General features: G+C 46.0%; 1 protein-coding gene and 1 long non-coding RNA gene across 2 annotated transcripts in view; both read right to left on the minus strand.

Annotated features, from left to right (window-relative positions):
* LOC307202364 overlaps window positions 1–12,760 on the minus strand; it is a 237,422-nt gene that overhangs the window by 129,753 nt on the left and 94,909 nt on the right. The gene's annotated exons all lie outside the window — the stretch shown is intronic.
* PSME2 (proteasome activator subunit 2) lies at window positions 1,477–10,730 on the minus strand. The gene is made up of 11 exons (XM_079952161.1): window positions 10,526–10,730; window positions 8,373–8,405; window positions 8,204–8,266; window positions 6,867–6,953; window positions 6,020–6,050; window positions 5,813–5,910; window positions 5,274–5,342; window positions 5,102–5,169; window positions 4,529–4,583; window positions 2,300–2,386; window positions 1,477–2,180 (listed from the first exon to the last, which is right to left on the minus strand). Exons 1-11 carry the CDS (start codon window positions 10,571–10,573, stop codon window positions 2,100–2,102), a joined length of 720 nt encoding a protein of 239 aa, XP_079808287.1. The 5' UTR covers window positions 10,574–10,730; the 3' UTR covers window positions 1,477–2,099.

The following is a 12,760-nucleotide window of genomic DNA, read 5'->3' on the forward strand; positions in this document are numbered from 1 at the left end:
ACATACAAAGCTGCCTCTCCCCCCATCCCTATAGACAGCCTATGCCTTTAATAGTACACAGTCAGAAACTCAACAGATGCAGCTTTCCCATCAGGACCACCAAACTAGGAAAAGCTGCACCTGTTGAGTTTCTAGCAGCTCCTAGACAAATACTGGTTACGTGGGAGCTGGTTAAAGTTAAATCCTTCGAAGACAGAGGTCCTTTGGCTGGATCAGGACGATATGGGATTGGGGGGGGGGGACTCCCATCTCTTGTGGGGGTGCAAATAGTGCCAGCACCGTCCGTTGAGTTTGGCACCTCCCTTTCCATGGAGGCGCAGATTGCAGCTATAACAAAGGCGGCATTTTTTCATCTCCGCCAAGCTAAGCAGTTGGCTCCTTACCTCTCTCGCCCTGACCTAGCCACTGTGATCCACGCGACGGTCACCTCCAGACTGGATTATTGTAACTCGCTCTACGTGGGGCTGCCCTGGAGACTGACCCAGAAACTCCAGCGGGTGCAGAATGCCGCGGCGAGACTCCTTACGGGGTCTTCGCTGCGAGATCACATTCACCCGGTACTATACCAGCTGCACTGGCTCCTGGTGGAGTACAGGATCAGGTTTAAGGTGCTGGTTTTAACCTTTAAAACCCTATACGGCCTAGGACCCTCGTACCTGCGGGACCGCCTCTCCTGGTATGTCCCACGGAGGACCTTACGGTCTTCAAACAAAAACAAAAACATTTTGGAGGTCCCGGGCCACAGAGAGGTTAGGCTGGCCTCAACCAGGGCATTTTCGGCTGTGGCTCCGATCTAGTGGAACGCTCTGTCCCAAGAGACTAGGGCCCTGCGGGACTTGACATCTTTCCGCAGGGCCTGCAAGACAGAGCTGTTCCACCTGGCCTTTGGCCAGGGCACAGCCTGACCCCCTCCTTTGGCAATCCTCACAGAACTCTAGCTCAATATTTGCCATTAATCTGATTTGAACTAATTTTATAATGAACTGATTTTAGAATGTTGTATCATTTTACTGTTTGTTAGCCGCTCTGAGCCCGGCTTCGGCTGGGGAGGGCGGGATATAAATAAAATATTATTATTATTATTATTATTACTGATCAATTATGTTCAGGTGTAACAGCAAAGGGAACCAGTGTGGCGTTGTGGTGTCAGGAACGCCTGGGTTCAAATCCCCAAGTAGCCAAGAACCTTACTAGGTGATCTTGGGCCAGGAAACATGGGTTATTAAAAGCAGGGCTATTAGCACCTGGGAGAGCGTTCAGATTGGGGGTAAAACAACAGCCTATGGGGAAGGTTTAGACATCCCATCAAAACTGGAACACCCAGTAGCTGCTTTAATGGGAATAAAATAAAACTGGGAGATCAGATCAAGGATTGGCCACTCAATTACTGTTTGCCTCTGATTCAGTTCCAGGATCAAACTGCGAAAAGCTGGTTTTAATTTCCCAAGTCCCAAAGAAAGAGACACAGACAGAAAATTAAACAAGGCATGTTTTTATTATTATTATGAGACAAAGTAGTCATTTCCAAAGTATCACAAGCTTTCAAACAGCAGAAAACAGCCACCAGGCACAGAAATTCAGAGCACAAAAATGAAAAATATTGTTTAAAGGCTCTGCTATATGGATTTCTTAGATGAGTGTGATGATCTTAAAAGAGGCTGCAGCAGGCTAAATTAATCTGATTACAAAGCGAGAACTTGGTCTCTCCAGTCGTTTTGGACTACAAGTCCCATCAGCCTCAGCCAGAACGTTTGTAGTGGGTGATGGGAGTTGTAGTTCACAAGATCTGGAGGGAAACCAGCTTGGTGGTGGCTGTGCTAAAGTGAGAGGGTTCACAGTGGTTCTAGATTCAAGCAATTAAAAACTTGGATTTCTCCAGCTCTTATTATGTTCCATTTCACAGAACTTTTGTAAGAAAGAAAAGGCCACATATTAAGGCATTGTTCATACTCAGCCACAGACATTTGTGAATCCACTTTTACTCTCTCTCCAAAAATCTTTTTCTTTTTACCCCTATATTGCTCTGGTTTCCCATGACAGCAAAACACCCAAAGAAAGATAGGAGAACTTGGCAGAGGTGGTTGTCACAGATTCCAGAATCAGTACATGGATGGCTTCTCTTCACCTTTGGGGTTGGTCAATTTCTCCAGGTTTTTGCTCAAGATGTGGTAGAGCTCAGCCTGCAGCGGATGGCAAAACACTTGTAAGCGCTAAGAGATTTTTCTCGGTTGCGCTCCGCTATTTCCCTCTCTTTTTCAAGTGCTGTACTAACCCATCACCTCCCTCCTAGCATACTCACATAGAACCCACGGATATCGAGCAGCATCGTCTGGATCTCCCTGTACACGGCCTCATCCCGCTCATGAACGAGACACCGGTAATCCATCTGCAAGGGGATCAGTCAGATCACAACCAGGGACACCATTTCAAGGACGTTAAAAAGTTTCTCCTGGCCAAGATCGAGTTCTTGAGCTTATCATAGAATCATAGAGTTGGAAGAGACCACAAGGGCCATCGAGTCCAACCCCCTGCCAAGCAGGAAACACCATCAGAGCACTCCTGACATATGGTTGTCAAGCCTCTGCTTAAAGACCTCCAAAGAAGGAGACTCCACCACACTCCTGGGCAGCAAATTCCACTGTCGAACAGCTCTTACTGTCAGGAAGTTCTTCCTAATGTTTAGGTGGAATCTTTTTTCTTGTAGTTTGGAACCATTGCTCCGTGTCCGCTTCTCTGGAGCAGCAGAAAACAACCTTTCTCCCTCCTCTATGTGACATCCTTTTATATATTTGAACATGGCTATCATATCACCCCTTAACCTCCTCTTCTCCAAGCTAAACATGCCCAGCTCTCTTAGCCGTTCCTCATAAGGCATCGTTTCCAGGCCTTTGACCACTTTGGTTGCCCTCCTCTGGACACGTTCCAGTTTGTCTGTGTCCTTCTTGAACTGTGGTGCCCAGAACTGGACACAGTACTCCAGGTGAGGTCTGACCAGAGCAGAATACAGTGGCACTATTACTTCCCTTGATCTAGATGCAATACTCCTATTGATGCAGCCCAGAATTGCATTGGCTTTTTTAGCTGCCGCGTTTTTTAGCTTGAACCCTTTTGAGGCCGAAAAAGCCTAAGGTAAAGGTAAAGGGACCCCTGACCATTAGGTCCAGTTGTGGCCGACTCGGGTTGCGGCGCTCATCTTGCTTTATTGGCCAAGGGAGCCGGCATACAGCTTCCGGGTCATGTGGCCAGCATGACTAAGCCGCTTCTGGCAAACCAGAGCAGCGCACGGAAATGTCATTTACCTTCCCACCAGAGTGGTACCTATTTATCTACTTGCACTTTGGCGTGCTATCGAACTGCTAGGTTGGCAGGAGCAGGGACCCAGCAATAGGAGCTCACCCCGTCGCGGGGATTCAAGCCGCCAACCTTCTGATCGGCAAGTCCTAGACTCTGTGGATTAACCCACAGCGCCACCCGTGTCCCTCTGAAAAAGCCTAAAGGAAGGTTTAAATCACTCAGCCTGAAGAGCTCAGCTGGTTATGTTGGGTGAGAGTCATTCATTCTCAGAAACAACAATATTTGAAGCTGCGAGAAGCTAAGTTGTTTACAACAGGTACAAGGCCATTCTGAAGAATGATTTCTACACATGTGCTGCTTCCGGGCTGGACAGAGAGAGATGTTTAGTCTCAACTCTGCTATCACAGTGGGAAGATGTATATACAGTGGTACCTCGCAAGACGAAAGAGTTTTCCATTTTTTGAGTCATTCCGCAAGACAAATTTCCCTATGGGCTTGCTTCGCAAGACGAAACGTCTTGCGAGTTCTTGCGAGTTTGTTTCCTTTTTCTTAAAGCCGCTAAGCCGCTAATAGCCGTGCTTCGCAAGACGAAAAAACCGCAAGACGAAGAGACTCGCGGAACGTATTAATTTCGTCTTGCGAGGCACCACTGTATATTGGTTTGGCAGCTTTTTGGGTCAGGCCCAGAGCGTTAAGATGAAGCTGAACCTCCATCAAGGATCTGATAAATGCATGTAGAGTTTGTAACCGTGACGCTTAAGAGCGACAGTAAAGACTCCTGTTGTACATAGCTGTCAACGTTTCCCTTTTTTTTTAAGGGAAATTCCCTTATTCTGAATAGGATTCCTTGCAAGAAAAGGGAAAAGTTGACAGCTATGCTGTTGTACCAAAACACTTCCTGCAATTGATTTCTACACTCCATGCAAGACTTGGGACTCCTACATGCTTGGAAGCTGCATGTTAATCTGCTAAAAAAAGGGGCCCGGTACTTGGACCCAAGGAAATGAGTTTTGGTTGCCTTAAAAATTCCAACAGGTTAGAGCATGGTGCTGATAATGCCAATGTTGCAGGTTTAATCCGTATAGGGGACAGATGCATATTCCTCCACTGCAAGGGGTTGGACTAACTGCTCCTCAGCGTCCCTTCCAACTCTATAATTCTATTAACTCTATGACGCTCCTCAACCGATCCCTCCAAGTCAGAGTGGAAGGACTTCTGTTTTTCTGTTACTCACCACATGGGTATCCTTGGAAGCCTTTGCGACGGCATCTCCACGCTCTAAAAAATACCTGGAATGAAGAATGATGCCGATGGTCAGAATGTGTGTTACCTGATCTGCGGCTAGACTGTCACCCAGTTAAATGAAGTGAAATGAAACAAAAAGTGCTCCAGAACAAAGTGTGAATACGCATAACGGTCCTGAGGACAAATTACCCAGAATACCCTGTGGTATCCAAATTGTCACCAGGAAAAAGTCAGCGCTCTCCGGCGATGGCTGTGCGGCTTCCCTCCATGAAAGTAGCAGTCAGTTCGCAGCACCGTGCTGCTCACCCCACTCCGCTCCGGAGCCCCCAAAAAGGGGTTTCCCCGTGAGTGGGGGAGGCGCTCTTGGTGCTCTGCCGAACCCCACGTTCCCAGGCTTCTCCGCCTGGGATTTCTAGCAGGTCCCCACCTTCGCCGCGGTGCGAAGACCCAGTTTCCACGGAGCCCGTTCCTCCGATCGGAGGAACTCCGCCATTCGCCGATGGCGCTAACGCGGAAGTCATGGCGCTAACCCTGTGGTTACCCTCTCATCCTTTCCTCTTACTTGGCAAGAGTGGTCTGGAAAGCCTCTGCCTTGGTCTTCAGGGCTGTGATCCGTTCCAGAACCTTCTCCTGTCAAGAGGAAAGAAACAAGACGAGTTGTGCTTTTGGGGTGGCAAGGGGCGGGGTGTGGATCGGCGCCAGGAGAATTCTCCGAGCGCTTCGCTTCCTCTTACCTGAACCGCTACGCCAAAATCGTTGCCGTCCTCGATTTTGGGAATCATGTATTGAATCCAGGTTGTCACCTGAGGGGAACGAGGAGAAAGGAAGCTGAGGGAACATCGAGCGAAGGGCTCATTTTTGCCAGCTAGCCCAGATGCACTTCTGAGAAAAACCACATGTAATTTAAGATTTTTAACAGACTAGAGCCTCCAGGTACTTTTTATACAATTTGGCCCTTCCTTTGTTACGCATATCTTCCCCAAGACAAGCCTTGCAAATCTTGAACTACCCGTGGCAACCAAATAACGCTGATATTCTATCTGAAGACAATTTTTATCCTCACCGTTTCCCTTCCTTTGATGATCTGGGCTTTCTGTTGCTTAAGTCACAGGTAACCGCAGGTTTTTAAAAAATTTCGTCTTTTTACAAGCTTTCCCAAACCAACGTAATTTTAGAGTTTCGCATTTTACTTTTTAATTTCTGCCCATTGCTAGGACCGCGCTTTCTGCGTTGTGCATGTCGTAAAAAAGGAAAAGGGGAACAAAATATTTACCAGTATGCATTTTTCTTTGAACTCCCGGACTTCGGGTTTGACGCGATCCAAAAGCGAAATGATTGCTTCGTTGGCCTTCAGGTAACCGCATTTCGGAGCTACAGGGGGCAGAAAGTGAAAGTCAGTCTCCAAAATGCAATGAAATATTATTTGCGCTCATCCCAAAATCTTATTTCCCTTCCTTCCGACTGAGGACCCCTCTCTCACCTTCCTTGTCCTTCTCCTTTTCTGTTTCCATCTGTATGACAAAAACAAACACCAGCAAATGCTATTACATCCTTAATCAGTGCCGGATTTACATATACGCTTAACAAGCTATAGCTTAGGGCCCCACTCTCTTGGGGGCCCCCAAAAAAATTAAAGGAAAAAAACCACCTGGATGTATATTTCCAAAATATGAGATAAAAAACAAATAAAATAAAACCTACATACAGCAATAGTGTTTTGTGTTGTGTAGGCTCCTATTATGTGCAAATGGCTTTAGATACCTATTAGGTCCATAAATGACCATATGGCATATAAAGGTAAAGGTAAAGGTACCCCTGCCCGTACGGGCCAGTCTTGACAGACTCTGGGGTTGTGCGCCCATCTCACTTAAGAGGCCAGGGGCCAGCGCTGTCCGGAGACACTTCCGGGTCACGTGGCCAGCGTGACATCGCTGCTCTGGTGAGCCAGAGCCGCACACGGAAACGCCGTTTACCTTCCCGCTGGTAAGTGGTCCCTATTTATCTACTTGCACCTGGAGGTGCTTTCGAACTGCTAGGTTGGCAGGCGCTGGGACCGAGCAGCGGGAGCGCACCCCGCCACAGGGATTCGAACCGCCGACCTTTCGATCGGCAAGTCCTAGGCGCTGAGGCTTTAACCCACAGCGCCACCCCAAAACAGTGATAATTTGTTGTTGACAAAGGACAGCTGGAAATATAAAGGGCCCCATTGCCTTCAGTAGCTGAGGGCATTGTCAAACCTAAATCCGGCCCTGATCCTTATCCATGCAGGTGCATCTTGGGTTTTCTTGGGGGGGGGGGTAGAGAAGAAGACCCCTCAAACAACTCACCTCATCATCTTTGGGTGGGGGGTCTGGAATGGGGATGTCCAGTGGGGCACGGAGGGTGGTCAAATCTTTAACGTTCAGCGCCCCTTCCTGAAAAGAGAACAATGGTTAAAGGGCAGCTATGTAAAGGCAGTGGTTGGAGCACCGGACTAGGACTTGGGAAGGCCCCATAACTGCTCACTGGGGCCTAATCTACACTACAGATCTGAAGCAGCGTCTGGTTTCACCCCAGAGTCGTTTCACCCCCAGAGAAATTACGGGAGCTGTAGTTTATTAAGGGCGCTGCTGAGAATCGTTAGGAGACCCAGAGCTGGAATTTGCAGAGGGGTTTAACAATTGATCCCTCTCCCCAAGGAACTCTGGGACTTGTAGTTCTCCCAGGGGAATAGGAAGCAAGGAATTGGTTTTAGAGAAAGAAAGGAAAACAGGAAAAAAAAGTCCAAGCAAGAAAATAAATAAGGGGACAGGGATCGATGTGGGAAAATGGTTGTTTGTACATAAGAGCATGGGTGAAAGTTTATTATTGCAAGGTAATAAAAATATTTTTTTAAAAGAGATAAAGAGAGAAGTTAGCGAAAATGTATAAAGTCAGTAATAGATGTTGGAAATGTAAAGAAAAAGAGGGAACATTTTATCACATGTGGTGGGAATGTAAAAAGGTGAAATGCTTCTGGGAGATGATATATAATGAGATGAAAAAAATGTTGAAATATACATTTATAAAGAAACCAGAAGCATTTTTACTGGGCATTGTTGGGAGTGATATAAATAGAAAGGAATATAAGCTCTTTTTATATGCAGTAACAGCAGTAAGAATATCACTGGCCCAAAAATGGAAGCAAGAAGAATTACCGACGATTGAAGAATGGAGGATGAAGTTAATGGACTATGCAGAATTAGATAAACTAACAGGAAGGATTCAAAACCGGCAGGACCAGAAATTCACGGAAGATTGGAGTAAATTTACGGACTATTTGAAAAGTATTTGTGAAGATCAGACGACTTTTGTAGGTTTGCAAGAAGTTTTGTGAGGAGTATTATTGGAAGTATTGCAAAAATGGAGAAGGGAAAGGATGTTTTGTTAAGAGATGTAAAGGCAATATAAAGTTAAGAAATGCATAAGAAGTGGTTAAAACGGTGGATCATCAGAGGTGCTGATGGAAGTCTAAAAAGATTGTATAAGTGATAAGTTTTGTGGTACATTTTATAATTTGTATGTTAAAATCAATTTTTAAAATTTTTTTAAAAAAAGATAAAGGGAGAGAGAAGGGGGGGTTATATAAATTCGTCTCCGAAAAAGGATCTGGCCATCCTGAGGGGTGCTGTTGATTTTCTCTTACCTTGAGGAACTGATCCAATTGCAGAATTTTCCTGGGCAAAAACGAGCACAGAAATTCTTCGCCCTGCAAGATGAGCAGGGGCAGGGGGATTAAAAGAAACAAATTACCTTTTGGGAGAGGGGTATTTGGAGAGATTGGGGGGGGGGATTATAAAGCGAAAGAGGCTTACCTCTTGCAAAAGGGACGCTCTGAAAACAGCCATCTAAGGGAGAGAAAGAGAGATTGTGAAATGCAGCCGCTTCTGGGGCTCAGCACAAACATTACGGAACAGCAGCATATAATACACAAGTTCTCTGGAATAGCAATGTTTCCCTGGATAAAAAAAGTCCATATTTTAGGAATCCTGCCAGAAAAATTCCACAAAGCAGTGCATAGACCCCCATCTATACAGATATGTCCAAATATGTTTTAATATTGACTTCAACATGTTTTGTGCAGGCTTTTAAAAAAACCACACAGATTCATTTAAACCATATACTGTGCCTCCGAGAAACTTGGGAACTATAGTTCAAAACACCACCCACTGAGCTATAATTCCCAGCACCCCGAACAAACTTCATTTCCCAGGATTCTTGAGGAGCGGAGTGTATTAATATGATTTCATTGTATGGTGTATACATAGCCCAAATAAAATAGCAATTTATGTAAATCAGGTGTGGCTAACCCTCTCTGATCCGCCACCAAGTGGGTTCGCTTTTCTGCTGTTCCCCAAGATCCAAGATTTGGGCATCAACAAAAAGGGGGGGGCAGAATTAAAAGCAGACGCGGCAGATTTTCCAAACTAGATTCCCTCTGCACAGATCATCAAAGGGACTGTTTGCCTTTGTGCATGGAAACCTAGCCAGATAGGCGGGGTATAAATAAAACAAAACAAAAATAAAAATAATTACTATTACTATTATTATGTGAGAGGGCGTGTGTATGCGTGGCCAGACCCATTTTCGCCATGTGGCCCCTGAACATTTTGGAATCTGGCCCTCGAGTCTGAAAGCCACCCTTAGCCATGCCTGAGGTAAATAATTAGCAGAAGTGCAGAAACGTCCCTCTAAGAATAAACAGGGGATTTCTGTAGCAGGGGTTGAAACTGAAATAAAATACAAAGGACAGGGACACCGCCCACCAGATGTCAAAGAGAAAAACAACCACCAGACTTTTAGAAGATATCTGAAGGCAGCCCTGTTTAGGGAAGCTTTTAATGTTTAACAGACCACTGTATTTTAATATTTTGTTGGAAGCCGCCCAGAGTGGCTGGGGAAACCCAGCCAGATGGGCGGGATATAAATAATAAATTTATTATTATTATTATTATTATTATGGTGCAAGTAGAGTTACACCCACCCTTGCAACAAATAGATTCCTCTCCTATTACTGGATTCCTCTAGCTCCCAGGAGGCACACAGAATTATATATTTGCAAGGGACTCCCATGGGTCTGAAATGTGTGAATCTTTTGTCCAATGTGTGTCTCGGACCTACAACCCTGTGATTATAAATCTCGTGCTCTACCAACTCAGCTATCAAGTCTCTGACAACATAGCTATAAATTATAACTGACTCATAAGCTGAAAATAATGGAAATAAGCTTGCGGTCCTCAGCCTGATTTGAAAGCTAACCCCACCAACGTCAACGGGAATGCAGTCCTATGTCTTGTTTTCCTAGGAGTAAAACCCCGCAGACCATTCTGGGGTGGGAAAACACCTTCCTGACCTAGTCTCCCCCCTTTCAGAGCCTGCTTTTTGCCCTCAGGTGGAAAATATACCTGAAGACGCCCCCAAACATGTGCAGAATGCCTTTCCGCCCAGCAGTAAGCAGAGGGCCTCTCCAAATCTGGGATAAGAGAGAGGGAGTGTGGCCTAGTGGTTAAGTGTCCAACGAGAACCTGTCAGAGCTGGGTTCGAATCCCGGCTCAGCCAATGGAGTTGGGCCAGTCACTGCCTCGCTCAGCCTAACCTACCTACATTGCAGGGTTGTTGTGGGGGGGTTAAACGAGGAGGGGAAGAAGAACCACAAAGCCCACCTTGAGCTCCTGGGAGAAAAGGGTGGCATAGAAACGATGCAAATAAATGCATTTGTAGGAATTGAAGGCCGGCCCCCCCGGTTGGTCTGTGCCTGAAAACGAGCAATGGTGATGGGAGGAACGGGCTGCTTAGTTATAACTAACTCTCAGCACATGCTCAGAGGCACTCTCGTTTCTCAGAAGCCACCAGATCCGGGCAATAACCTTAGTCCCCGCACCCTATTTTTAGAGAGCACCTTCCATTTGACCCCCTGCCAGACTTCACCCCGATTTATACCCAGTTTCCCCCCCCCCCAACTCCGCACCTTTTCACGGGACTCCTTGCTGACTTGGATGGTGCAGGATTTGGCCATCGTGGCGTTGTTGGGGGGGTCTTGTTCAGGCAGGGAGGGAAAGAATCCGAACAGAAGCAGCGGAAAACAGCCTCGCCGATCGCCCCTTCCTGCAAGCAGCTCGGCTCCGCACCTTCACTTTCGCTTTCGCATTCACACGTTCCGCCCGCGCGGCCGCCCCCTTTCCCTTTCCCTTTCCCTCCCCCGCCCCCCGCGCATCCACAGGGTCGCCTTTCCTCGCGCTGCACAGAAATAGCCCCGGGAAGGACGAAACCCAGCTGCCCAAGGAATGCGAACATTTCGCAAGAGAGAACTTTGCAGGGTCGACGGCGCCCTCGCAGCCACGTAGCTCAGCATCGCGGCACCCCCACTTTAAAAAAAATCCCCTGGTGTAATAAGTATAAAAGACGTGTGGCGTAAAAGGTGGAAGTCTTTTAAAACATTTTAATTAAGACTGGTATTTTGCAAGATGGAAATATAAAATTGTATGCAAGTATAGATCTGAAATTGCTGTTTATGGTGAACACTTTTCTATTTTCTAAATTTCTATTTTTAACTTTTCTTTCTTTTATTCTCCTTTTTCCTCTTCTTTTCGAATATTGCTTTACAGATGTATAAATAATTATGTTCACGTGTATATGTATGAGATTTGTTTCTTTATTTCTTTCCTTATTTGATATTTTCTTTTTTGTATTTAATGAAATTTAATTAAATAAGAAATCTAAAATAAAAATAAAAATTAAGGTCTTATATATATATAATAAATGTTCATAAATGTACCAAGCAAACACGTACATAAATATATAAACCACATGTCTGGAGCAGTGCAGGAAGACAGCCCTGAAACCATTTTGACTCCCAAGCTGACCAAATGTTTCTCTGCAAGGAGGGAGGAGGTGAAAAAACCTTCCATCTTACAGGAATTTAGTAATCACCTTTTCAAAAGAATGGCCAGACTACCAGGAAAGGCAATCAGATAAGGCATTATCAGATAACCTGGCAGACAGGAAAAGCAACAACACTCAAATTTCTGTTGTAGACCGCCTTTTCTGTGATGTAGGGATGATGTTTGTGGGGGGTGGTCTTGGGTTACACCCCTTCTGCGATGGATGTATGATGTATGGAGGGGTGGTCTGGAGCTCCAGGGCAGGGAATTTAAAATTTAAAATAAGGGCAGGCACACCTTGGTTTTGGGTCCTCCTTTCCTGCGTGTGAAGGGAGCAGCCTGTTGCAACAGTTCAATAAAGATCAGGCTTACTAGCTGCTTTGCTTCTCAATATTCTCTGGTTGGCCTCTGTTATTTTCTCCTTCCGATAGGGAACCCACCAAAGGACTCTAGACGGGCCCTTGGATACCTCCATAAGGGAAAAAGGGCAGATTTTGGTTATAACACTAGCAAAATAATCCCAGGACATAATGAAGCAAATAATTAAATATATTTGGGGACTCCATACATTTCTCCAAGCTTTGCAAATCCCAGCTAAGAGGCTGTTGCAGGAATTTATGTATAGGTGGGGGGGATGCCCCTCCAGCAGATGTCATGCACATGCAGCCCACTACCAAAATCAGCACAATTGCTTTTGTGACTTTTGTGATTTGTCCCCACAAAAGTCTTCATCACAGTTTCTTCCTATCTATTCAAAGGGCCTTTGCTGCACGATACCAAATGTAAGAATTCACTGATAAATGCATCTCTGTACTGGCTCACTGGGAAAACTTCAGAAATTCATATAGACATGTGAGCTCAGCTCCTCAGCAGCCCCTCTGCCTGAGTGATAATCCCTGGCCTCCTGATACCTGAGTGCCAGACAGGTAGCCATTCCAGAAATAACAAACCCAGATGAAGACAAAACGGGTGTGATTCACTTGGCTGGGAAACAGGGAAAAGTAAATATCTTTTTTGTTGCACTTGATGGGTGTTTGGTGGAGGGCAAGGGGAACCATGGGGCAGGATCCAGGATGCTCAGATTACTGCCACCAGACCTCCCCTTTCATGATGTAACCGTGATCAATGAGTGATGTAGTTTGGGGAGGTGTAACATGGGGATTAAGGTAAAGGTAAAGGGACCCCTGGCCTGGGACGCGGGTGGCGCTGCGAGTAAAAGCCTCAGTGCCTAGGACTTGCCGATCGAAAGGTCGCGGTTTGAATCCCCGCGGCGGGGTGCGCTCCCGTTGCTCGGTCCCAGCGCCTGCCAACCTAGCAGTTCG

This window comes from Podarcis cretensis (assembly GCF_951804945.1).
Source record: "Podarcis cretensis genome assembly, chromosome: 13".
Lineage (NCBI taxonomy): Eukaryota > Metazoa > Chordata > Lepidosauria > Squamata > Lacertidae > Podarcis > Podarcis cretensis.